Genomic DNA, 25407 nt, shown 5'->3' with positions numbered 1-25407 from the left:
CTCGGGTCCCAGTGGCGGGTGAGTCACCGGAGCGCTCCCTACATAGACTTCTCGCGCGGTGGCGCGTACCAACGCGGGACCGCAGGGGGAGGCAGCTCGGCCGGCGTCCTCCCAAAGCTGCGGCGCCCCCTCTGCGTTGGTCACGGAATGGAGGTCCCGAGGTTTTGAGCGCCGCGACCCAGGGCGGGGCGGGGCGGGCAGGGTGGGCCTGTGGTGGCTCTGTCCCCAGACTCTTCAGGGACGTCTCTCCCTGCATTGCATTTGGTACGCTCCAGCAGAAGAGGCCAGGCCCAGCCCGGGCGGTACAATAGGGTTGGGCCGTGGCCGGGACTGGGCCAGCGCCGGGCACAGAGCAGGATCTCGGCCGGAACCCACAGACAGTGGGCGGCCGGCGACCCCGAACCTCGCAGGCCACCAGCCTCGACTTTCCCGGAGCGTCGCCGCCTCCGAGTCGTTGCCCGCCTGGCGGGCCCGGCGTGATGCTCCGCGGGACCACTGTCCTGGCTTCGGGCCGCCGCCGTCGCCGCCGCTGAGACCCCAAGACCCCCAGTGACGCCGCAGCCATGGAGAGCGGCCCGCACGCGGAGCCGGGTCCCGGTGCACCCCCAGGTATGCCGGGAGCCACACAGAGGCGAGGTGGGAGGGAGATCCAGGGCCGCCTGGAGGCCGAGGATGAGGCCGGCTGCTGGGCGGGTACCCCTCCCCCGCCGCGCCCTCTGACCACTTGGAAGTTTAAAAATAAAGGCTGCAGTGGTGGCCGGGGCTCGGGGCCACCGACGCATCTTCTGACAGCTGCCCCCTCCCCCACCCCGGGTGCCAGGACACACTGGGAGGCGGGATCCACGGGGACCAGCTCGGGAGTTTTGGAATGACCCTTCCACCGCAGCCCAGTGCCATCTCGCCTTCCCTGCCCCCATCCCTCTTCTCCATCCACCCCAGGCCCAGAAGATCGTCTTCTAACTGAGCTGGGGCATCTGTCCCTCTCCCCATCCCGTGTGGACACGTGTGTCCCTAGCCTGAATGTGTGTTGGAGGTCCAGATTCTCAGGCCTGGCGCCCTGCATACCGAAGCCTAGGTCCTAGTCCCTCCACTCCCGGGCCCTGGCCAGACCTCTCCCCCACCCCATCCGTCCAGCTGCCGCGCAAAGGGCCTGTTGCTGCTGCGAGCCGGCCTGGAGGGGAGGGCCGAAGAGGGGGAGGTCTCTAGTGGCGGCTGCCAAGTAACCCGCCGGATAAAGGCGAGGGGGGAGGGGGAGGCGGCATTGTTTGGGGCGAGGGCGGGAGCTGGGGAGTGGGCCGCCTCCCCAGCAGCCAGGCCTACTCCGGAGCCCACCCAGCCTGATTTGGGGAGGAGGGGGACATAAGTAAATCTGCTTGTCCTGCCCGCCCTCGTGCCCCGCGACTGTGGGCCTGAGTCTCGCATTGCAGAATGAAGTGAAGGTTCCTGGTCTGGATTCCCCGGACCTGCCACATCATTCTTCAGCCTGAGCTTTTGGATACCTCCCCGCTTATTTACAGAACACACACATACACGCACACTCACACTCACACTCTCCAGGCTCCAGACAACCAAAGCTCCCTTACCCACCGGACACCCCACCAACCACCGTTGCCCAGGACTTCTGCAAATCCCATTCGATCTAGGAGCAGCTGATGAGGGGGTGGGGACTGGTTTCTGGTTGGCCTGGTGGTGGAGGGAGGGCTTTTTCTCTTTCTTCCTGGAAGGGGAGGGAAGAGCATGATTACTGAGGACCCAAGTTTTGTTCCCACTGACTCAGGGGGGAGGTGGCCTTGTCCCCACACCTCCATGGAGTCCTAAGCCTAATCCCAGTCACCTCCCTGCCCCCTGGGGCATGGGACCTGGATGAAACAGTATCTGTGGGTGCGGAGAGAGCCCGGGACAAGGTGGGGCTGCTTGGCTGTGGGTGGGCTCCTCCCCATGCCAGCTTTGATGTGTGGAATGGACCCCGTAGGTGTGGGAGTTAGGAGGCTAAGGAGAGGAGGCTACTGTCAAACTGGTGGGTTTTAGGAGATGTATAGACTGCTGGAAACAAGGGTGTCTACATCTGTTTTGACTCTTCTGATCCTGGGAGGGGATACCCAGGGAGGCCCTGCCTGGTCCATTCATCTGCTTACAGACCCTCTGTACCTAAGAGTCCCCTGGCACTGCAGTATACATGGAGTGGATGGAGTGGTGACCTAAAGGGCTAGAGAGGTGCTAGATTATAACTAGGACACTTGGGTGGGGGTATAGACTGAATGTGAGGGTATGATGGGATTCTGAGCTGAATCAGGGTCATAAGTGAGGGCAGGGAGCTGCCTACAGGGTCCTGGATTGGGAAACTCTTGTTTACGCAAGGGTCCAAACGGAATTATATGAGAACTTGAGTCAGGATGGTGGCTAGTCCCTACACAGAGAGAAGCTGAAGGTGACAGGAGTCCCAGTGAGACAGGGCTTCCTGGGAGTAAATGTCATGCCCATAGCATGTGCCCTGGGAGAGTCTGAGACGTGGGCCTGAAGCTCTGAGTGCACGTGACAGACCCCTTGCCCCCATGTGCACTTGCACAGGGAGCACTAACAGCAGGCAGCACAGGACAGGGGAAAGTATGGCTCCTGCTTTTGGGTTAGAAAACCTGGGTGGAAATCCCAGTTAGATGGTTACTGACTACTGGACTAGAGCAAGTGATTACCCTCTGGAGCCACAGTCTCTGCCCCTGGAAAATGGGGTCGTGTTATCAACCATGTGGGGTGTGAGAGTTAGAGATGATGAACCTGAAGGAACCTGGCACGCAGACACCAGACACACACAATACAGTGTTATTACCATTATTGTGGTTAGGCTCATTGGAACTGGTGCCAGGAGGGAGGGATGAAATATGGGGGAGGTGGGGGTGGGAATTGGGAGGTAGTTGGTTTCAGAGTGTAGACTCTGGAATCAAACAATTTAAATTCCACCTCATAACACTACTGGGTGACTTCTGGTAAGTTGCTTAGCCTGTCTCAAGTTTTCCCATTGATAAAATGAGAACAATGTTAGAAATGATCTCATAAAGACATTAGGATCATTAAGTGAAATGAATACTTCAAATTCTTAGTCTAGGCCCTTGCGTGGAATTAGTTCTCAATAAATGCCAGCACTTTGATTTTTGTTGGTATTATTTCTAATTCATCTAGAGGCCCGAGGAGGAGAAGATGTGATGAATTAGAACTTCAGGAGGCAAAGAGGTCAGAGGGCCAGGGGAGGGGAGTGCTACACAGACATGTGACAATAGGAGTAGGAGAAGAGCCCCAAGAGGTGCAGACATCCTGCACTGTGCTGACGTGCCACTGTGCAGCTTGGTATTGGCTTGGCTGACATAGAGAACAGAGTCCCTACCCCGGGCTCAGCCAAAATGGGGGACGTTCCTAGCCTGGTGTAGAGGGGAAAGCAGGGGATGTTCACCTGGAGGGAAGTCATGTGTAGTGGTGATACAGTGGACAGTGTGCTGTGCTTGTGGAAGGCTTCGTGGAGGAGGAGGTATTTGATGTGGACCTGAAAGGACGAGTAGAAGCTGGGATTGGCACAAGGGGCCAATCATACATACATCAGCTAGCCTGACTGGCACCTCCCACTGTCCCTCCTTGGGCTAGTGAGTCCTGAGGCCTCTGATGAACCCCTAATGTGCAGTCATGCATATGCAAATGAGGAGGAGGGGTGCTAAGTCAGCTTGGCTCTCCTCCCCAAGATGGGCAGCTGCTCTTGGTGGGGCAGAGGTGAGGGAAGGAGCTGGAGGCTAAAAACCACACTATAGTGGTGGCATTTGAAGGCTATTAGGTAGGTCTCAGGTCTGACCAAGCCTGGAGGAAAGCAGCTGGAAACCATGTCCTTGGGTCCCTGCTGGGCCTTGGGGCCAGGGAGAGAGCCAAAGAGCCGGGCTCAGATAATGCAGCTTTGTTGGCTGGTGGTTGCTCTGCCTGGCACCCCAGGGCACAGCCTCCAGTGTTTCCTCCATCACCTCTCAGCTGCAGCTCTGCCCTGAGGGGAGCAGAGAGCCTGGTAAGGGGGTGGGGATCAGTTTTGCTGCCCTCCCTCAGTGCTCCTCACCAATTGTAGGAGAAGATGTGACATAGTCTCCCTGGTAATCCAAGTTATCTCCCCTCTATTGTCTCCCACTCCTATTTGTTAAGGGCCTTCACTGTGCCTGGCATAATGCTCATCACATTATGTGCATTGTCTCATTTTTTTTTTCTCATTATTTCACATGACAATCCCATGAGTAGAACTGATATTATTCCCATTTTATAGACCCAGAGAGGTAAAGGTACTTGCTTCCAGTCACACAGGAACTGACAGAGGCAGAATTTGAACTCAGTCTGTGCACCAAACCTCTATACTGATTTATCATTGCCAAGCTGGCCAGTGACAGGGTCTAGCCCATTTCTCTTCCATAACTGGTCTTCTGAGGGCATCTTGGTCTTGGGGACTGCCTGATCTTTTCTCTGGCGGGCAGAGGTAGAGCTAGCACAGCCTCTGAGTTCCCTGTGAATCCTACTTAGTTGGAGTCTGAGTAAGTTGGACCAGAAGGCAGTCACAGCCCTAGTGGCAGTGACAATCTAGCTCATGGGCCATCCCCAGATCTTGGCCTAGGGCTGGACCCTGCCCTCTGCCTCTGGGCCTGTGCCTGGGTTTCCCTGCTCAGGCTCAGGGAGGGACTTGGTGGAGCCCAGGCTGCGGGATGGGGTCATTTCCTGCCGCCTAAAATAACAGGAAGTGGGTGCTCCTGATTGGAGGCTGGAACAATGGCCGCCAGCTGGGCCAGAGAGCTCCTTCAGATCTGCGGTGTCTGTAGGGCTCCTAGCTTTATTGGGTTTTCTCATCCACAGAAGCCTCTGCCTGGCCCTGGTGCCCTATAGCCCAATTGCTGGGGCAGGCTGTACCCTCCCAGTCACTCCAGGCCAGGAGTGATGCTGCCCCTAAGAGTCTCCCTGTCCCAGTCCCACATTTAGGCTTCCCCAGCTTTGTCCTTCCTACCCATCCCTCATTCTTCTAGCCCAGACATCTCCAGAAGGCAGGGAAACCCAGGAAGCTGCCCCATTGGATAGCAGACTGAGGGGTAGAGACTGTCACCGCAATGGCTTCCAGACCCCTTTGCTACCCACCAAGCTGCATGGCTTAAGCATGTGTTATAATCTTGCTGAATCTGTTTCCTGATGTGTAAAGTGGGGTGTTGATAATATCTGCCTTATTAGGCTGAAGACGGAATGAACTACCGAGCTCAGTGCAGTTTGCTGGGCCTGACACAAGCCCAGCATCGCTGTCGCCAGTCAGACTTTCCCCAGGCCCAGGTGAAAGGGAGGGCAGAAGTGACCAGGATGAGGCTGGATAAATATATGGGGGACATGGAGTATCTGTGCATATATGTGTCTCTAGGTTTCCCTTGTGCTCAGAGGGGGTACCTGGCTCTGTGTATGTCTGTCTGTCTGTCTCAGGATGTGTGTGTGTCCCTGTGTGTTGTGAGAGAAAGCAGGACATATGTCCACTGTGTAACCAGGTATGCTGTTGGTGCCTCTCCCGTCTCTGGTGTGTCCTTGTCCATCTTGCCGTGTGTCTTTGCCCTCTGCCTGCTTCTCTGTCTTCATTTGTCTGGTCTGGTGTTGTCACTTCAGGAGCCAGGAGGGCTCTGTTAGAGGTCTCACTTGTCTCATGCCTCCACCTCCTATGTGTTCTCCTCCTGGTGTGTTGTCTGGACCCCCTCTGCTCCTCGCTGTCCAGGTACCTCCCTCCTTGTCTCCTGGTGGCCAGCCTGGGCAAGAGCCTGCCTTCCCTGCATTCCTGTGCTCTGAGCTCAGTGCCTCTCTGCCCCACCTGCACCCTGCACCCTTTGCTTTTGTGGGGGGAACCTCCCTGGGAGTCGACAAGTCACTTCCTTCTTTAGGGAACAGGCAGTGCCTCGGGGAGGGGTGATGTGACCATATACCAGAAACAACGTGACATAAGGGTTTTGTCATCAGACAAAGCTGGGTTCCAATCCTACCTCTGACTCCGACATGAACAATCCACTTATAATCTGTCTGAGTAACAGTTTTCTCACCTGTAAAACAGGGGCCATTCGTGGTACTTTCCCTTTGGGCTTGTCATAAGACTTGACTGAGACAGGGAAAGTGCCTGTGATGGGACTTTAATAAATTAGTTTGTTTTGTGGGGCACAGTGGCGAATGCTTGTAATCCCAGCCACTAGAAGCTGAGGCAGAAGAAGGAGTTCAAAGTCAGCCTCAGCCACTTAATGAGACTCTCAGCAACTCAGCAAGAGCCTGCCTCAAAATTCAAAACAGGATGGCATGTAGCTCAGTGGTAAAGCCCCCTGAGTTCAATCCCCAGCACCTCCCCCAAATTAGTTTATTTTTCTTCCTGGATTTAGGAGCAGTACCTGTCAGGGTATGCACAAGATGCTGATATGACCTTGACATTTAGGGTTTAGAGAGACATTTAGGCCTGGAGCACCTTGGGACCTGATTGCACTGTCTAGACGGCCTTTCACAGCACCTCCACCCATCCACCTTCCCACCCACCCACCCATCTACCTATCCATCCACCCACCTATCCATCCATCCACCCATCCATCCATTTATTCATCCATCCAAGTATTCATTAGCAGACACAAGCTCCTACTCTGTGCCAGGCAGTTCCTGTATGAGGCTCTGGGGTTGGAAAAGGATCAAGTCGCAATCTCTTCTCTGGATCTCACACTGATGGGGGAAGAGGAAGGGAGATTGAGTTATCAGTGCTGTGACAAGACTGGGTAAGGCAGGGCAGCACATCCCTTTAGTCCCAACGATTTGGGAGGCTGAGGCATGAGGATCATGCCAGCCTCAGCAATTTAGTGAGAACCTGTGTCAAAATGAAAAATAGAAAGGGCTGGGGATGTGGCTCAGTGGTAAAGTGCTCCAGGGTTCAATCCCCAGGACCAAAAGAAAAAAGAAATGCAACTGTTTGGCCCAGCAGGAGTTGATGGGGTAGGGTGAGGGAGGGCAGGAGGAAGGGACTTCAGCTCCAGAGGGTGGTGTGGTGAGCTAGTACCCCAGACATGTCACGGCACTCCCCAGGACTTGGCCCCAATCTTTCTGCAGACCCCAAATGCAGTCTCTTTGGGGAAGATAGGACTTTTTTTTTGGTACCAGGGATTCAATCCAGGGGCACTTAACCACTGAGCCACATATAAATATTTTATTTAGAGAGAGGCATTTTATATATATATATATTATTTATTATAATATATATTTACTTTATATATTTTTTTTTATTTATTTTTTTTTTATTTAGAGACAAGGTCTCGCTGAGTTGCTAAAGCCTCACTAAATTGCTAAGGCTGGCTTTGAACTCCTGCCTCAGCCTCCCGAGTTGCTGTGAGTACGGCCATGTGCTATTGCGCCCCAGCAAGACAGGACCTTTTTTAAAAATAATAATAATGATAATAATAATTTTTAGTTGTAGATGAACTATTTATTTTTATGTGGTGCTGAGGATCAAACCCAGTGCCTCACTCATGCCAGGGGAGCACTCTACCACTGAGCTACAGCCCCAGCCCCAACCCAGGACCTTTTGACCCCACAATTGCAACCAGATCCTGCACCTTTGCCCTGCTAATGCTCTTTGTGCCAAGAAATAAATACAAACTATCTGTCTCTTATCCAGTTCTCAGCAAATACTTCTGGTGGATATCAACGTAGCAGAATAAAACTGACAGTGCTTAAAACCTCAAAATCTGGCATAGACCAAAAATAAGATAAAAATTAAGTAGCCAAAGGACACATTTCTTTTCTTTTTGGTACTGGGGATTGAACCCAGGAGTGTTTTACCACTGAAGTACATCTCCAGTTCTTTTTTTTTTTTTAAATATTTTTTAGTTGTAGATGAATACAATACCTGTATTTTATTTATTTTTATGTGGTGCTGAGGATCGAACCCAGTGCCTCACACTAGGCAAGTGTTCTGCCACTGAGCCACAATTTAGTCTCACTAAATTGCTAAATTGCTGAGGCTGGCCTTGAACTAGCAATCCTTCTGCCTCAGCCTCCGGATTCTCTGGTATTAAAGATGTGCACCAACATGTTCAGTGAAGGGTCACATCTGATGAAGGAAAATGTGAATAATGAGAAAGGACTCAACAATACCTTATAGATAATTAACCAAGGAGTTAACTTGGTTTAATACAATTTGTTTGCGATAACACTGTCCCAATGACATTTCATGAGAGTTGGCATCATTCTGAGGAAACATTTGTATTCAGGGTCAACAGTCTGCCAGGTCACAAGAGGAGTTCCAAATGCCCTGTTTGCCTCCTGAGAAGTTTTTCTTGTTCAGTTCTGGAGGAAACACTCAGTATTATTTTTGTTAACTTCTACCTGAGTACTTTAGTCCAGGAAGCGGCCCAGACTCTGTTGAGATGGGGTTGTTCTGCTTCCCTTCGAGTGTTTGTTCTTTTTGCAGTAAATTGCTGCATGGACCTACTCTTCTTTAAAGTGAAACTTTCCCTTCATATGCGCCTGCCTGCGTTAGGCCAGGGCCGCCTCACGGCAGAGCAGCATTTCCCACTGTTTCTGTGGACCTGGTACAATGGGAGCTGCCGGGCATGCAGCAGTGAGCAAAGCAGAGGTGGCCTAGCCCTTCCTCACAGTCTTGGAGGGGGCTGACAGAGACAGTGCTCCAGATAAAGGCACATGAAGCCGCAGATGTGTACAGTGGAGGCATTTATCCTAGTCAGAGATTTATCCTTTTGTGGCCTCGCCAGGGAAATGATGACTAAACAAAGATCTCAAGGGTTAAGTAGGAGTTAACAAAAAAAAAAAAAAAAGAAGAAGAAGAAGGGGAAAGAGCATGTGCAAAGGCCCTGTGACAAGGAAGGAGCTTGGATGATTATCAGAGTTAAAGAAAAGGTCAGTGTGGCTGGAGTTCAGAGAGCAAGAAAGAAGAGAAGGGTAGAAGAGATTTAAGATGTATGGTGGCGGGGAACAGGGACTTCAGAACTGTGCCAGGCTTGTAGATCCGATTGAAGCATTTTGCCTTTATCTCCAGAACAATGGGAAGGCACTGACTGAGAGGTCTCAAGTGGTGAAGAATAACCTATTCAGATCTGCTTTAGAAAAACTTACTGTGGCCTGATGCTGATACCAGCAACTCAGGAGGCTGAGTCTGGAGGATCTCAAGTTCAAGGTCAGCCTCAGAATTAACAAGATCCTGTCTCAAAATAAAAAAAGGAATGGTGATGTAAAGTGGTAACACAGCCTTGGATTCATTAAGCAGAACAAAAATAAATAAAATAAGAAGGAAAGAAAAGATCACTCTGGTTGCTTAGGAGAGAGCAGCAGTAGATGCGGTAGAACAGGACTTTGCAGTCCTCCAAGTAAGAAGGATGACGATGCTCCCTCCAGGGTGGGGTTTTCAATTTCTTCATTCCCCGATTATTTGTGGAAGAGCTATGTGCTAGGCTCTGTTGGCCTTAGAGTTAGAGCACTTAACAAAATAGGTGAAACTTTGTGCCCTCGATTATAGTCCAGCAGTTGGAGAGTGTTCAAATGGGCTTAGCAGCCAGGCGTGGGGCTGTGCACCCCTAGTCCAGCTGCTCGGGAAGCTGATGTGAGAGGCTTGCTTGAGCCCATGAGTTAGAGACCAGGCTGGGCAACATAGCTAGAACCCATTTCTAAAAAAGAAAGAAAAAAAAAGTAGTAATGGTGGTTGAGATTATAGAGAAAAATGGAGTAAAAAAAAATAGACAGTTGAGAAGGAGATGGAGACTTTCACTGCAGTTCATAGTTTTTTGTTGTTTTTCTTTCTTTTGGTACTGGGGATTGAACCTTGGAGTGCTTACCACTGAGCTACATGATTTTTTTTTTTTTTTTTCGTTTGAGATAGTCTTGTTAAGTTGCCTCGGTCCTCGCTAAGTTGCTGAGGCTGGCCTCAAACATTCTGATCCTCCTACTTCAGCTTCCCCAGTCACAGGGATGACAGGTATGAGCCACCATGCCCAGCTGTAGTTCATAGTTTTACTTATTTATTGGGGGGCGAGTGCTGGGAATTGAACTCAGGGGCACTGAGCCACACCCCCAGCCCTATTTTGTATTTTATTTACAGTTGCTTAGTGCTTTGCTTTTGCTGAGGTTGGCTTTGAACTTGAGATCCTCCTGCCTCAGCTTCCTGAGCCACTGGGATTACAGGTGTGCACCAATGAGCCTGGCTTCCTAGTTTTAAATAAGGAGTCAGAGAAGGCTTTGTGGAAAAAGATATTGGAATGAAGATCTGAAGAAGGTGAGGGAATGAGGTCAGCAGGATATGGGGGCAGTGACTTCCCAGCAGAGAGGACACAGTAAGAGCTGGAGAGACTGAGCAGGTGGAGGAGGGAGGAGGAGATGAGGTCCAAGAGGCCGCAGGCTCCAGATGGAGGGAGGATCCCCTGAGTCTCAGAGGCCATGGTGATGACTATGGGTTTCCCTCCCCACAAGATGGGGAGGTTGGGGGGGAGGTTGGGGAGGATTTTGTCTGGGAGTGACATGATCTGACTTATTTTTAAACAAAATCACTCTGGCTGCCATGTTGTGAAAAGAATGGGAGCAAAGAGTATTGTAAGAAATGATAGTAGCTCAAGTCGAGGTGATAGAAGTGGAGATAGAACTGATTGGATCTGGGATACACTTTGAAGAGAAAGCCAAAAGAATTTGCTGAGAAATTAGACATGGAGTATGATGTAAGAAAAGAGTCTGAAACGACTCAGCGGCCTGAGGAGCTGAAGGATGAAGCTGCCGTTAACTGAGCAGGGGAAAACTGGGGGAGGCGCAGGGTTGGGGGGAAGAGGAGCCTGAGTTTGGATGTGTTAAATTTGGGGCATCCAGGGGTGTCAAGTAGGAGTTGCATGAGCGAAACTGGTCCTGAAGGGAGAGGTCTGGGCTGGAGAAACAAATTTGGTTGTCGTCAGCAGAGGGATGGTATTTAAAGCCCTGAGTCTGGATGAGATCACCAGTGGAGAGCGTGGGGACAGAGAAGAGGTGAGTTCCATGTGCAGCTGAGCCCTGGGGCAGGCAGCTGGAGAGGTTAGGAAGTTAGGGAGGGGTCAGCAGAGAGGGCAGAAGTCCCAGGCAGCAAGGCAGAAGGAAACAGGGATCTCTGGTCTCCAAAGCCAACTGAGGCAGGTGCTTGAAGGAGCAGTGAAGGGTCCACCTGTCCAATGCAGCTGACAGGACAAGGGTGGGAAAGGGCTCGTGGACTTAGTGGTGTGGAGTGAAGGCTGGACAGAGTGGGTTCTTTGGTAGAGCTCAGAAATAGACAGATTCTTCTGGCCTGGTACTGCTTAATGAGTCCCTGCCAGGGACCAGAGGTGACATACCCTCTCACATCTGTACCAACAACTCGGTGAGGAAACTGAGGTTTGCACAGGTTCTGAGTTTGCCCAGGGTCCCACATAGAGCCGGGATCTACTCAGGCATGTCTGAGTCTGCAGCCTAAGACCTTTCCACGCCCAGGGCACGTCCCTTGCTATAGGCTGAGCTCCTCCCAGCCTCCCTGCACAGGACTCATCTGGACCTACTTGGGGATTCACTTCTTGCCTGGGTGGTGGGTGTGAGTTTCCTAGGTGTAGACAACAACGCCTACCAGTTTTCCTTGCAACACCTGCAGCACGCAGAGGTGCTTAGAGAAGGGCAATACACAGGCCTCGCCCTCAGCCTTTAAGCTTGATACTCACACACCCAGACTTTGGCCCCAGACAGTCCTGGGTTCAAATCCTTATTCTGCCACATACCAGTTTTATGACCCTGGGCGAATCAGCTAGTGGGGTGCCTTGGTTGCCTCACTGTATGATGGGGTAAGAGTCTGCCTCTCAAAGTGGCTGTGTGGCAGGGTGCTTACTACTCACTGAGTGGTTGCCACTAGTTTTGTTGCCCTTTGGCGTTAAAGAGTTTGCAACTGGCTGGGAAACAGGTTGGCAGTGACCAGGCTTCTGTCTCCAGCTGGTATAGGGACAGCCGGGTGGCCTGTCATGGGGCCTAAGAGGTCTGGCAGAGTTGGAGGGATCACTGGGAGACAGGGCCTCAGCTGGGGCTCTTACTTGGAGCACAGGAAGCTGGAAGGGAAGGAATGAGCATAAGCCTGAGACAGACTCAGGAAGGTCCCCTGCCTAAGGGTGTGGGTTCTGGTGATGGATGCTGGGTTCAAGTCTAGGCCTCTTCATTTACCAGCTTTGTGACCTCAAATTACTCTACCTAACCTCTCTGTGCTTTACTTTCCTCTTCAGTATGAAAGAGATGTTTCCTGAGGATTAAAACAAGTTTGTGTAAAAAGCACTGCACACACATAGGAAGCTCTTGATGAATATAGTACTGTTAATGGTTAGTGAGTGACACTCATCACAATACGGTGAGGTAGGTAATGTCTGCATTTCATAGGACAGGTGTTGTGGCACAGAGAGGGTCTGTCACTGGCCCAAGGTCACACAGTGGGGAACCAGAATTCATATTCGAATAGTCTAGCTTCAGAGACCAAAACAACCCTTAGATTCCCACCTCCCTGAGAAAGGCATCTTGACTCCAAAGACATCTTTAGTCACCATTGAACTCCCAGGAATGGGAGTTTATCTCACACACAGAGGGTCCGAATTCCCAGAACAGGGCCCTAGTGTAGTGGGCCAGGCCCTCAGTAGAAGCAAAACATGCACCTTCACACAGACACTGTCCTGCTCTCTCGGGTTGGTGGTTGTGTCCCCACAGGACAGCAGCAGATGGCATCAGGGCTCAATATGCACAGGATACTTTTGTTTTTTAGTACAGGGGATGGAACTCAGGGCTTTACCCATGCTAGGCAAGCACTCTGCCACTGAGCTGCACCCTCAGCCCTTCTGTGTTTTTATTTTGAGAAGTTGCAGACGCTGGCCCAGAACTTGTGATCCTTCTGCCCAAGTTGCTGGGATTATAGGCGTGCAGAGGATTTCTTTTTTTTCTTTCTTTTTTTGTACTAGGGACTGAACCCAGGGGCACTTTACCACTAAGTTACATCCCCAGCCCTTTTTGAATTATGGGGGGGGGTACCAGAGATTGGACTCAGGGACACTTGGCCACTGAGCCACATCCTTGGCCCTATTTTTTGTTGTTGTTGTTGTTGTTGTAGATGGACACAATGTCTTTATTTGTTTTTATTTTATATGTGGTGCCAGGGATGGAACCCAGTGCCTCACTCATGCTAGGCAAGCGCTCTGCCCCTGAGCCACAACTCCAGTCCCTCCTCAGCCCTATTTTGTATTTTACTTAGGGATAGGGTCTCACTGCATTGCTTAGCTCCTCGCTTTTGCTGAATATGGCTTTGAACTCGCGATCCTCCTGTTTCAGTTTCCCAAGCCACTGGGATTACAGCGTGCGCCACTGTGCCTGGCCTGTCCTTTTTTGTTTTTAAATTTTGAGGTAGGGTCTTACTGAGTTGATGAGGGTCTCACTAAGATTCTGAGGCTGGCCTTGAACTTGCAATCCTCCTGCCTCAGCATCCCTAGTGGCTGGAATTAAAGATATGCACCACAATACCAGGCCAGAGAATACTCTTTGAGAGTCCTGGAGGCATCACAAGACCCACAGGAAAAGGGAGTGTAGTATTATTACTGACACAGGCATTGTGCTAAGTACTCTACTGCCATCCCCACTAGCTTGGGCTCTTTATACCTGTTTAGATATGAAAACAGATTCAGAGAGGTTGAGTGGCTTGTCCAAGGTTGCCTGTGGAGAGGTAGGACTTTCCTCCCTGTCTGAGGTGGTGAAATCAGAACTGGGCCCTCAGCTGCCTGACTGCAGCTTGTCTTTCCACTGCCCCTTGGCATGCACGTGTACACATATGTACATGCATATTTGCCAAATTGTTTGTCTTCCTTACTGGGCACTTTGGTGTCTTGTATAAGGTTCATGAAATATTCATGTCTTAAAAGAAGAAACTGAGGGCCGCTGGGGAAAAAAAAGAAAGACTGCAAAATAGATGTAGATGGAGCTGGTTGTCCGCTGCACTGGGGACTCCAGCAACACAGGCATCCTACTTGTGCCCATGCTTCTGTTCTTCCTCCTAGTCAATCCCGTGTGTCCTGCACAGATACCCTCTATGAACCAGACCTTGGCCTGGGCACTGAGGTCCAGAGGTAGAGTGGAAGGATGAGGTTGAAGACATGAAAAACAGTCATTACCATTTGGTGCATGAACAAGGGCTTCAAACTTTTTCTCAGTTTTTCCAACACACCCTCCTCCTTTCCGCCCGTGCACATGTTGTTCTCTGCCAGAACCCTCTTCTCCTTGCTTTGCCAACTCCGACTCATCCTAGTGATCTCAGCTTGGCTGCTGCTTCTTCAGGAAGCCCTCCAAATGCAGGTCCACCATCTCTGCAGTGCTGCTCAGGATGTGGTGCTTACCCTCTCCTGGAACCACCTTGCTATTTATTTGCCCTGCCGAAGGGCACGCTCCTCAAAGTCGGAGATTCTGCTGTTTCTCCAGCATTATGTCATTAATGTCTGGTCCACACTGGACCCAACAAATAAATAAGTCCACTGGGCAAGGGAGATAGCTCTGTATTGAACCAATGGTCCAGATATACAATCTGACCCTCACTCCTCTCTTGTGTTGGTCTTTCAGCTATGATAGCCAGAATCCCCCCAGAGCCAAGACCTTCTCCAGAAGGAGACCCTTCACCCCCACCACCGCCACCACCAATGTCAGCCCTGGTCCCAGACACTCCCCCGGACACCCCTCCTGCCATGAAGAATGCCTCTAGCCCTAAACAGCTCCCAGTGGGACCAGAGAGTCCACCAGGGCAGGTGATGCCTAGGCCAGCCCCCCTGCAAGAAGAATTCCCTTCTTCAGAAGCAAAAAGCAGGGGACCCACCCCACCAGCCACAGGCCCACAGGATGCCAGGCCTTCTCGAAGGAGCAGCCAGCCATCCCCAACTGCAGTGCCAGCCTCCGACAGCCCCCCCACCAAGCAAGGTATGTGTGAAGTCCCTGGTCTTGAGTCCAAACCCCTTGGCTCATGTTCTAGCACTGGGCAGTGCTGCCTGAGGGAACCCCCTTTTCCCTAGAGAAGATGAAGGGGGAGAGGGGCAGGGCAGAGGGATCCCCAGGCTGACTGCTCCTTGGGGAGACATTTCGACCAGCTCATGTTCCTTCTAAGATGTAAAGAAGTCGGGAGAGAGACACAAGCTGGCAAAGGAGCGGCGAGAAGAGCGGGCCAAGTACCTGGGTGAGTGTGGAGGCGTCGTGGTCCCCTTCGCGGTCATCATCACCTTCAGCATCCTGTGAATGATGCTGCTGCTGCTGCTGGAACGCTTCATGTGCACTCTGCATGTCTCCTTTAACCCTCTCCGCCCATTTTGAGGCTCAGAGAGATGTAGTCACAGCTAGTATAGTAGCTGAGATTCAAACCCAGAGGCCTCATCGCAACCCAGATCCACGCTCTTAACCACAATACATGGATATCTGTCCAGTCAAGTCAGATGGGGATCTTGCATTGAAGAGCCCCTTTCTCCTTCAGTCCCGAGAAACCCGAGGCCAATACTGGAGAAATAGTCCTCCTGTGAAGCCTGTCTTCAGGAAGCCCTTCAATGTGAGAGGGGGTCTGGGAGTGGAGGCTCCACCTAGGCAGGCAGGAGACAGACTACCTGGGCTAGGGTCTCAGGGAGGTGTCTGGCCCAGACCTGCTGCAGAACCCCTCACACGCCTGGCTCCTCCCCCCCCCCCCCACGCAGCGGCCAAGAAGGCAGTGTGGCTGGAGAAGGAGGAGAAGGCCAAGGCCCTGCGGGAGAAGCAGCTCCAGGAGCGCCGTCGGCGGTTGGAGGAACAGCGACTTAAAGCTGAGCAACGCCGAGCTGCCCTGGAGGAGCGACAGCGGCAGAAGCTGGAGAAAAACAAGGTGCATAGGTGCTGGTTGGTACTGGGCCTGCACAGCTCTGCACGCTGGGGCCTGCATGTCTTTGTACTGGAAGTTGTATGCACATGGGTATTCATGTCTCCACTGGTCCCATCTGTGACCCTGGGCCACCTTTGCTCCCCTACATGCCACTGTGGGGTCCCTGTGACTGTGCCCGTGTGTGTGTGTGTGTGTGTGTGTGTGTGTGTGTTGCATAGGTTGTGTGTATGTGCCTAGCACTGCCACATGGGTAGATGCCTGACCCTGCCAGGTGGCCTCAGGCTAAAGAGGAAACATCCCCAAGGTCAGGACCCTCCCTGCCAGTGGGACATAGCTCTGCCTAGGAGTTCTAGGCAGGGAGAGTCCCACCCCATCCTCAGAGAAACAGCTCAGAACACCCAGGAAATGACTCAGGCACAGTGAAAAACTCTCCAAGAAGTCCAAAGGGATCTATTGCACATATCCTTAATCACAGCAAGGATTCAGTAACCCTGGTTACCTGCAATGAGTCAGGAAAAGCTTGGGTAGGGGGAGGCACTGTCACAGGAGAAATAAGGCTTTCTCTTAGATGTAGTAGATGATTCTGAGCCCAGACTTCTCTCCAGGAGCGCTATGAAGCAGCCATCCAGCGGTCAGTGAAGAAGACGTGGGCTGAAATCCGGCAGCAGCGCTGGTCCTGGGCAGGGGCCCTGCACCACAGCTCCCCAGGACATAAGACCAGTGAGTGGCCTGGAAGGGCTGATGGGTGGGTGGGCGAGGCTGAGGCCTGGCAAAGTGGGGAAGGGGCCAACTTCCATATAAGGAGGTGGTGGCTCCCTGCACCAGGTGTGTCTGGCTTCTCGTGACTTGTGTCTTCTGGAGTGGTCTGTAAACTGAATCGTCCCTTCCACTATCAAATCAGAGATGGATTCCCTCCATTTGGTTTGCTCTTCAAACCTCTGTCATTTTAGGAGTAGTCTTCTTTCCTCCTGTCAATTACTATTAGTTGATGATACATAAAAGAGGATTTTAATGCCCTGCAGACACTGGATATTTAAAGAAAACTGTCACCCCCTCTCTTGGAAGGTAGATTTTTGTCTTTGAGTTCTCTTCATGTAGACTCATCATAGATTTTGGTCTGATTCTTTGCCAGCATGTATGTACCACTGTGTTTGGATGTCTTTATGCAATGGCAAAATTCAGTATTTCTAGCTCTTACCTTCTAGCGTATGTGCTCATGGATCTGTTTTGTGTAGCTTGACGTGTTTGCAATGGTGTATTTGTGGCCTTGTGTACCTCAGTGAGGGCTCCTAAGTCAGACAGACTGGGGCTCCAGCTCTGGCACTTGTGCTGTGACCTTTAACTTCTCGACATCTCACTTTCTTCATCATGAAATGGGGATAACAATACTACTTGCCTCCGAGATTGTAGGTAGATGTTTGGAGAATCAAGTGAGGTAACAGGTGTGTGGTGCCCAGCACAGTGCCTGGCACATGGTAAGCATCCATGAATGCTAGCTGTTATAAATATCAGCCATGATCAGGTTGCTTCAGTGTATTCATGCTTTGTGTGCATCTGGGTCTGACACATTGTCTGCTATTTGTGTTTCTGTCTGTGCATGTCTGCACACACATGTGCATATGCATAGTACCTACCACTCTATATGCCTGTGTCTGCATGTCTTTGTCTTTGTGTGTCTGGATGAATATGTGAATTTGTGCTAGTGATTGTGTGTGGGTTCTTCTGTTCAGGAACGTCTGCATTGTCCCAGTATGTGGGTGTTGTATCCATAGTGCCTTGGCTGGGCAGTGTCAGCAAGTGCCAATGCTGGGTGGTTGTGGGGAGGGGTTGCAGCACCCAGCCTAGGGAATGGCTTCCTTTGGTCTGGCCAGGAAGGCTGTAGTTTTTCTAGAGTCACACCATTTCCTCCCTCTGCTCATTCTCTGTCGGCTCCCCCAACCCAAGTTGTCTCTGATCACGTACCCCTCATCCTCCGCCTCCCAGGGCCAAATCTGCCTCCTCCTCCCCATCCTAGCCTGCCCACTCCTCCCTCTCCCACCCTGCCCTCGGAGCATCCTGCATGGAAGGCCTCAGTGCCCCCCCTGGCTCCTGTCTGGCCCGGCCCTAATGCCGTGTCTTTTCCCCTCCAGGTGGGAGCAGGTGCTCCGTGTCGGCAGTAAACCTGCCCAAACACGTGGACTCTATAATCAACAAGCGGCTCTCAAAGTCCTCTGCCACGCTCTGGAACTCCCCCAGTAGAAGTAAGAGAAGGCCCAGCCTTCCCCCTCTAGAGCCCCTTGTAGCCCTACCAGGCGTCCTCCAGAGCCAGCCAGAACATCAGTCCCTGGAGCCCTCACAGACTCCAGGTCCCCATCCCCATTTGATCCCAACCAGGGTGTTATGCCCTTCTGGGGAGCCGGCATTTGGGTCTGGACCCTGAGGACAGAGTTGTGCCCTGCAGGAGAGGAGAACGGAGACAAAGGACAATGGCCCACAGGGCAGAAATCCTGGCAGGAGCCTCAAGAGCAAGTTGGGGTGGTGGCTGAGAGTGGGAATAGCCTGGCAGCCTTATCCCCAACCACAGCCAGCTGGCCTGGGCCAACCCGAGACAGATGGCCTTACCCCCATGTGTCAGATTGGCCTGGGTGCTGTGTGGGGGTCATTCTGGCTCCACCCTGGAGGTCCATACAACCCTGCCCCACTCTGCCTTCAGAGCCCCAGCCAAGACCTTGGCTAGTTCCAGAGCTGTGGCTAACCAGGGTGGCACAGTCCCTGCATTCCCACCATGCCCTGGTGCTTACATATGAAAGGAGCCATGGTAGGAGTTATTTATAAGTTTCTTTAGCTTTTATTTGGTTGCTTTGTTGCCTAGCAACCAAATCAGCTGCTGCACCAACCCCACCTGACTGACGCTCAAAAATAACCCAGCAGCTGAGGAGACAGAGCAGGGTGGCCTAGGGCAGCCAGGCCCCCTAGCAGCCTCACCCTGGCACAGAACTTCTAGAGACTGGATCAGAGGAACCAAGGATCCTCGCTGTCCCAAATGCACAGGCTCATGCCTGCCCCAGACCAGTACTCTGAGAGCAGAAGAGGCAGGACCCTACAGAGGGACATGGAAGAGGTGGATTGGGTCTTCCACCAATCCTGCAGGGCTGCTTCTTATGCTCACAGTTCCGAGCCACTTCATCTGGGGACAGTGGTAGGCAGAATCCTGAAGCCATGCAGGGTGTTACCCGGGGAAGTGTTTTCTTGTCTGGGTAGGCAGTGGAGGTCCAGATCTCAGGAAGGACAAGTGTGGCCAGGAGATTCATTCTGGATGAGAATCCTTGGGCTCATCTTGAGGACAGTACCTGTCCCCTCCTATACCTCCGCCTGCAGTGACCTGCTTCTCCGGTGTTCTCCCCCCAGATCGCAGCCTGCAGCTGAGTGCATGGGAGAGCAGCATAGTGGATCGTCTGATGACGCCCACCCTCTCTTTCCTGGCTCGGAGTCGCAGTGCGGTCACTTTGCCCCGCAACGGCCGTGACCAGGGTAGGGGCAGCGGCTCTGGGAGACACCCCACGAGGGGCCGGGCAGGGGCCCGCCTCGCGCCTGGGCCGCACCCCGACCGCACTCATACCTCCGCAGCCGTGCCCGTTTGCCCGCGCTCGGCCTCCGCCAGCCCCCTGACACCGCCGTGCAGCGCCCCCCGGAGCGTGCACCGCTGCACCCCGGCTGGGGAGCGCGGAGAGCGGCGCAAGCCCAGCGCCGGGGGCAGCCCCGCTCCGGTTCGCCGTCGGCCAGAGGCCTCTCCGGTGAGTGGCAGCGCAGGTGGGAACAAGCTGCCTGTACCCAGGAGCACGAGTGGCACTGACCTCAGCACCCCTTCTCCGCTCTCTCCTACCCTTCCTGCCAGGTGCAGAAAAAGGAGAAGAAGGACAAGGAGAGGGAAAACGAGAAGGAAAAGAGTGCCCTGGCCCGGGAGCGTAGCCTCAAAAAGCGCCAGTCGCTACCTGCAACTGTGCGGCCACGTCTCTCTGCTGGCACCACCTCTGAGCTCAGGTGGGTGCAAGTGGTGGTCGGGCCCTGCACCACCCCAGGCCATGCATACACGCATTCATTCACAAATACTTGCTGGGCAGGCACTCTAGAATGAAAGTTTCTTGAGGGCTTTTTTTTTTTTTAGTTGTACATAACACAATACCTTTTTAAAAAAATATTTTTTAGTTGTACATGGACTCAGTATCTTTATTTTGTTTATTTGCTTTACTGCTGAGCCACACCCCAGCCCCTTCAGGGCAAGTTTGTATTTTCTCCTTTCCCTTTTTCTCTTTTCTCTCCTTTTCCTTCCTTTCTCTCCCTCTTTATTTCTTTCTTTTCTTTTTTTTTTTTTTTGGTACCTGGGTTTGAGCTCGACCACTGAGCCCCATCCCCAGCCCTATTTGGTATTTTATTTAGAGACAGGGTCTCAGTAAATTGCTTAGTGCCTCACTTTTGCTGAGGCTGGCTTTGAACTCTAATCCTCCTGCCTCAGCCTCCCTAGCCCCTGGGATGGAGTCGTGGGACACGTGCCTGACCTCTTTCATGTTTTGATTACTGAAACACCTCAATACTTAAAACATTGCCTGACACTATGGTAAGCACTTTGATGAGCTAAGTCAGGTTTAGTTTTTGCTCTCATTGAGAGTACAGGCTAGGGGCTGGGGTTGTGGCTCAGTGGTAGAGTGCTTGCCTAGTATGCGTGAGGCACTGGGTGGGTTCGAAACCTGGACCCACATTAAAAAATAAATAAATAAAATAGAACAAAGGTTATTTGATCTACAACTTAAAAAAAAAAAAAAGAGTACAGGCTAGCCAGGCATGGTGGTGCACCCCTGTAATCCCAGAGGCTAGGGAGGCTGAAGCAGGAGGATCAGAGTTCAAAGCAAGCCTCGGCAGTGGTGAGGTACTAAGCAACTCAGTGAGACCCTGTCTCTAAATAAAACTCAAAATAAGGCTGGGGATGTGGCTCAGTGGTGGAGTGCCCTGAGTTCAATCCCCAGTACCAAAAAAAAAAAAAAAAAGAGTACAGGCTAGAGGAGTTGGGGTGGGGCTGGGGCTCAGTGTCAGAATGCTTACCTAGCATGCATGAGGCACTGGGTTCAATTATTAGCACCACATACAAGAAAAAAAGCAAATAAAATAAAGGCATGCTGTCTATCTACAACTACAATTTTTTTTTTTTTTTTTTTTTTAAAGAGTACAGGCTAAGGGGGCTGGGGTTGAGGCTCAGTGGTAGAGTGCTTGCCTATCATGCATGAGGCACTGAGTTCTTTCCTCAGCACCACATAAATGTAAAATAAAGATATTGTGTCCACCTAAAACGTAAAAATAAATATTAAAAAAAAAAGAGTACAGGCTAGGGCTGGGGTTGTGGCTCTGTGGTACAACACTTGCCTAGCACCTATGAGGCACTGGGTTCAATCCTCAGCACCACATAAAAATAAATAAACAAAATAAAGTTATCGTGTCCATCTACAGATTATATATATATATATATATATATATATATATATATGTGTGTGTGTGTGTGTGTGTGTGTGTGTGTGTGTGTGTATACACACAAGAGTACAGGCATAAATCAAAAAAATCTCACAAGTCAAGGCAGTATCACAGGCCTGTAATCCCAGTGGCTTGGGAGGCTGACGCAGGAGGATCTCCAGCCTCAGCAATTTAGTGAGGCCCTAAGCAATTTAGCGAGGCCCTGTTCCTAAATAAAATATAAAAAGGGCTGGATGTAGCTCAGTGGTTTTGTACCCCTGGGTTCACTCTGCAGTAACGAAAGAAAGAAAGAAATCTCACAGATGATATGCAGTTACAAACTGGAGAGTATGCACTAAGAGGAAATGATATAGTATTGTAAGAGCAAATAGGTGGGGAGTGCTGACCTAGCCTCGGGGAGGGACATTTCCATGAGGAAGTGACGCTCAGAGTGGTGTGCATGCTTGAACACTCTCTGCCCTCCAGTTCTAACCCTCATCTTTTCTCTCAGCTCCAAGTCCAAGGCCCGGCCATCCTCTCCCTCCTGGCACAGGCCTGCCTCCCCCTGCCCCAGCCCAGGGCCAGGACACACTCTGCCCCCGAAACCACCGTCCCCCAGAGGCATCACCGCATCACCTAAGGGGCGGGTTCGGAGGAAGGAGGAGGCAAAGGAGAGCCCCAGCACAGCAGGGCCAGAGGACAAGAACCAGAGCAAGAGCAGGGCAAGTGATGAGAAGGAGCCAGCAGCTCCAGCCTCACCAGCACCCTCACCTGTGCCCTCGCCCACCCCTGCCCAGCCCCAGAAGGAGCAACCCACAGCAGAGATCCCTGCAGGTGGGCATGAAGAGAAAGTGGAAAGCCAGGGAAGCCAGCTTTGCCTGCATGGGTGGTGGTCAGGGGGGTGGGCCACCAGAGATGCCTGGGGACTGGTACAAGAAGAGGGGCTGAGCTGGGGTTGTGACTCAAGTGATACAGCGCTGGCCTGGCACAAGTGGGAAACTGGGTTCCATCCTCAGCACCACATAAAAATAAAAACTGAAGATACTGTAGCCACCTAAAAAACTAAAAAAATAAATATTTACTGCCCCCAGCAGGTTCAGCCCTCAGAACACGGGCCACTCAGTGTGGATGGTAGCAGTTCAGTGGGTGGGTTACTTTGAGGTCCAGGAAGCAGGGGTAAGCTGGGGTGGCAGAGGAGCCTGTACAGATGTGTGCTGACTCCCTGGTCTTGGCTTCCCTCCAGGTACTGCTGTCCTGACCTCACCCCCAGCGCCGGCTCCCCCAGTGACCCCTAGCAAACCCATGGCTGGCACCACAGACCGAGAAGAAGCCACTCGACTCCTGGCTGAGAAAAGGCGCCAGGCCCGGGAGCAGCGGGAGCGCGAGGAACAAGAACGGAAGCTGCAGGCAGAAAGGGACAAGTGAGTGTGCCCTCGGGGACTGAGGGGGCCCTGTGTGGCCTGGAGAAGAGGCTCAGACTGAGCCTCATTTTCCCTGTCCTTCAGAAGAATGAGGGAGGAGCAGCTGGCGCGGGAGGCCGAGGCCCGGGCACAGCGAGAGGCCGAGGCCCAGAGGCGGGAGGAGCAGGAGGCCCGAGAGAAGGCGCAGGCGGAGCAGGAGGAGCAAGAGCGGCTGCAGAAGCAGGTGCCCCAGCTGGCGGGAAGGCCTGGGAGGGAGGAGGGCAGGAGCCAGGTGCCCAAAGCTAACTGGAGTCTTTGGCAGAAAGAGGAGGCCGAAGCCCGGTCCCGGGAAGAAGCAGAAAGGCAGCGTCTGGAGCGGGAAAAGCACTTCCAGCGAGAGGAACAGGAGAGGCAAGAGCGCAGAAAGGTGTGTGGGGAGCCCTTGGGGCTCACGTGGGCGTGGTCTATGTACTGGGCGTGGTCTGCATCTGGGTTGGGTGGTGCTAATTGAATGCAACCAGAGAGCCCAGCCCAGAGTTTGTAGAGGGTGGCATGAGGACTTGGGGCCAGTTCTGATTCCTGGCTTGAAAAGGGTTGTTATGAGCTGGGGGTGGTTGGTGGGAGGTTTAGGATAAGGCCGGGGCTTGGGCCTAACTGTTTGGGGCCTCCAAACAGCGTCTGGAGGAGATAATGAAGAGGACTCGGAAGTCAGAAGTTGCTGAAACCAAGGTCAGGATTCCTGGGTTGGGAGCAGGGATTGGGGAGAGGAGGGGAGGAGGATGTGAAAGGCATCCACAGAAGGAGGGAGGCTGTGGGGGAGGCCCAGATGGGAAGACTTGAGGACCACAGTCAGATGGGTCCAGATAGCCCTTGGATCTGACTGCTGTTCCTCCTCAAAGCAGAAACAGGACAGAAAGGAGGCAAAAGCCAACAATTCTGACCCAGGTAAAGCCCCTGTCCCCCTTATCTCCATCCCTTTTGCTATCCCCAACCTCCAGCGTCACTTGCCAGCCACTGGCCAATGACCATTCCTTCCCTGACATAGATTCTGTGAAAGTTGTAGAGGCTCGACCCTCAGGGTTGCAGAAGGAAGCTGTGCAGAAAGAGGAGCCAGCTCCCCAGGAGCCACAGTGGAGGTACTAGCTCCCAGCCCTAGGGACCCTGAGCAGGAAGGCAGCCTTAGGCTGGACCTGGGGGGTGGCCTGGGGACTGGGAGGCAAGGTGCTAACTGGGGCCCCCTCATTCACAGCCTGCCAAGCAAGGAGCTACCTGGGTCCCTGGTAAATGGCCTGCAGCCTCTTCCAGCACACCAAGAGAATGGCTTCTCCCCCAAGGGACCTTCTGGGGACAAGAGTCTGGGTCGAACACCAGAGGCAATCCTGCCCTTTGCAGAAGCAGAAGCCTTCCTCAAGAAAGCTGTGGTGCAGCCTCCACAGGTCACAGGTAGGGACCCCTGGCTCCTGGACCCAGATCCAACCCTCCCAGCATCCCTCTCCAGATCCCCCAGCCCTGCCTTCTCTTCTTAGAACTTTGCAAGAGGCTCTCCCTGCTGCTCCCTGAAGACCCCAAGAGGCAAGCTTTCCCTGACTCTACCCTTCCTCCTTTCCCCTAGAAGTCCTTTAAGGGGTTGCCTTGGATCCAGACATGGCTGTGAGGGCTCCTCTGCGTCATCTACCAGGATGTCTGGAGGAGAAAGAGACAGAACACAGATGGAAGTGGCCTGGGCCCCTGGGGGTGGGTCCTCTCTGTTGTTAATCTGCACCTTATAGACTGATGTCTCTTTGGCTGGAGCCAGACCCTGCCCCTCAGTGCATTCATGTGCTCACACGCGCAGACACCCCCCATACACACACATACACTCACAGCCTCTCTGGCCTCCCCCCTGGGGCAGGGCCATCTGTAGTATTTGCCTTGGTTTGGTGGGGTACAGTGGATGTGAATACTGTAAATAGCTTGTGCTCAGATGCCTCTGTGTGGAGGGGGCAGGTGCAGGAGGCAAACCCTCCTTCCAATGCTCCCTGGGGAGATCTTCCTCTCTCTATTTAACTGTAACTGAGGGAGAATCCAGGCCTGGGAATGGGGGGACACCTTGGGCCACAGGATACTGGTTGCTTCAGGGGAACCCATTCCCCCACCCTCGCCTGGAATCAGTGTTATTGCATCTGATCAAACTTCTCCAGAAATAAAGTGAGAATAATTCTGCCAAACCTGTCTATCTTTGGAGCTGGTGGTGAGGGTGGGAGTAGGTGGATTCCTGAGTTCTAAGAAATGAAGGGGCCTAGGGATACCTCTCCCTACCTGCCGGTACGAATCCTAGACCCCCTGCTCTATGATCTTTCAGTCGGCTCATGAATTCATTCATTTATCCATTCTTTCAACAAATATTTTCACATCTACCCTGCATCAGGCCTAGGCTACACAATGTAGATGCAGTAGTAGGAAAAGATGTAACCTCTGTCCTGTGTGTTACAGTCTAACAGTAAGCACCATAGGCATTGTGGGCCACCTACTCGACATCCATTGCCGTCACCCCTTCCTCATTCCACACAATCCTGATTTGTTGAGGTACCCATCTTCCTAGACCTCACCCTGTGCTTTAGCAAATCCACGCCCCAGAGATCAGTCATGATTGTGGTG

The 25407-nt window shown here is 52.4% G+C and overlaps 1 protein-coding gene across 12 annotated transcripts; it reads left to right on the top strand.

The window, feature by feature from the left end:
• The first annotated feature begins 298 nt into the window (after window positions 1-298).
• On the top strand, window positions 299-24977 carry Map7d1 (MAP7 domain containing 1). Of its 12 annotated transcripts, none has more exons than XM_046469062.2 (18): window positions 300-609; window positions 14623-14973; window positions 15158-15226; window positions 15732-15895; window positions 16498-16612; window positions 18022-18132; window positions 19280-19402; window positions 19499-19665; window positions 19767-19912; window positions 21882-22204; window positions 22614-22791; window positions 22876-23014; window positions 23093-23197; window positions 23446-23499; window positions 23673-23715; window positions 23816-23906; window positions 24020-24213; window positions 24383-24977. In XM_046469062.2, the coding sequence occupies exons 1-18, from the start codon at window positions 564-566 to the stop codon at window positions 24391-24393; spliced, it is 2430 nt and encodes an 809-aa protein (XP_046325018.1). In that variant the 5' UTR covers window positions 300-563; the 3' UTR covers window positions 24394-24977. The 12 variants fall into 12 exon arrangements, with proteins under 12 accessions (XP_046325014.1, XP_046325013.1, XP_046325020.1 ...); XM_046469061.2 differs by lacking the exon at window positions 300-609 and adding an exon at window positions 9080-9190 and having other exon boundaries at window positions 19773-19912; window positions 23670-23715; XM_046469059.2 differs by lacking the exon at window positions 300-609 and adding an exon at window positions 9081-9190 and having other exon boundaries at window positions 23670-23715.
• The last annotated feature ends 430 nt before the right edge of the window (window positions 24978-25407 follow it).

The sequence above is a fragment of the Marmota monax genome, unplaced genomic scaffold (assembly GCF_021218885.2).
Source record: "Marmota monax isolate L192 unplaced genomic scaffold, Marmota_monax_Labrador192_F-V1.1 WCK01_AAM20220418_F8-fsc00008, whole genome shotgun sequence".
Classification (NCBI taxonomy): domain Eukaryota; kingdom Metazoa; phylum Chordata; class Mammalia; order Rodentia; family Sciuridae; genus Marmota; species Marmota monax.
Note: the sequence above shows the minus strand (reverse complement) of the source record. Positions and strands in the feature narration are given on the sequence as shown.

Coding starts and splice junctions, on each gene's coding strand:
- Map7d1 (XM_046469055.2), top strand. CDS start 9,139: ATGCTGATACCAGCAACTCAGGAGGCTGAGTCTGGAGGATCTCAAGTT. Junction 23,500..23,669: donor CAGAAGTTGCTGAAACCAAG/GTCAGGATTCCT, acceptor TCCTCCTCAAAG/CAGAAACAGGACAGAAAGGA. Junction 23,907..24,019: donor CCCCAGGAGCCACAGTGGAG/GTACTAGCTCCC, acceptor CCTCATTCACAG/CCTGCCAAGCAAGGAGCTAC.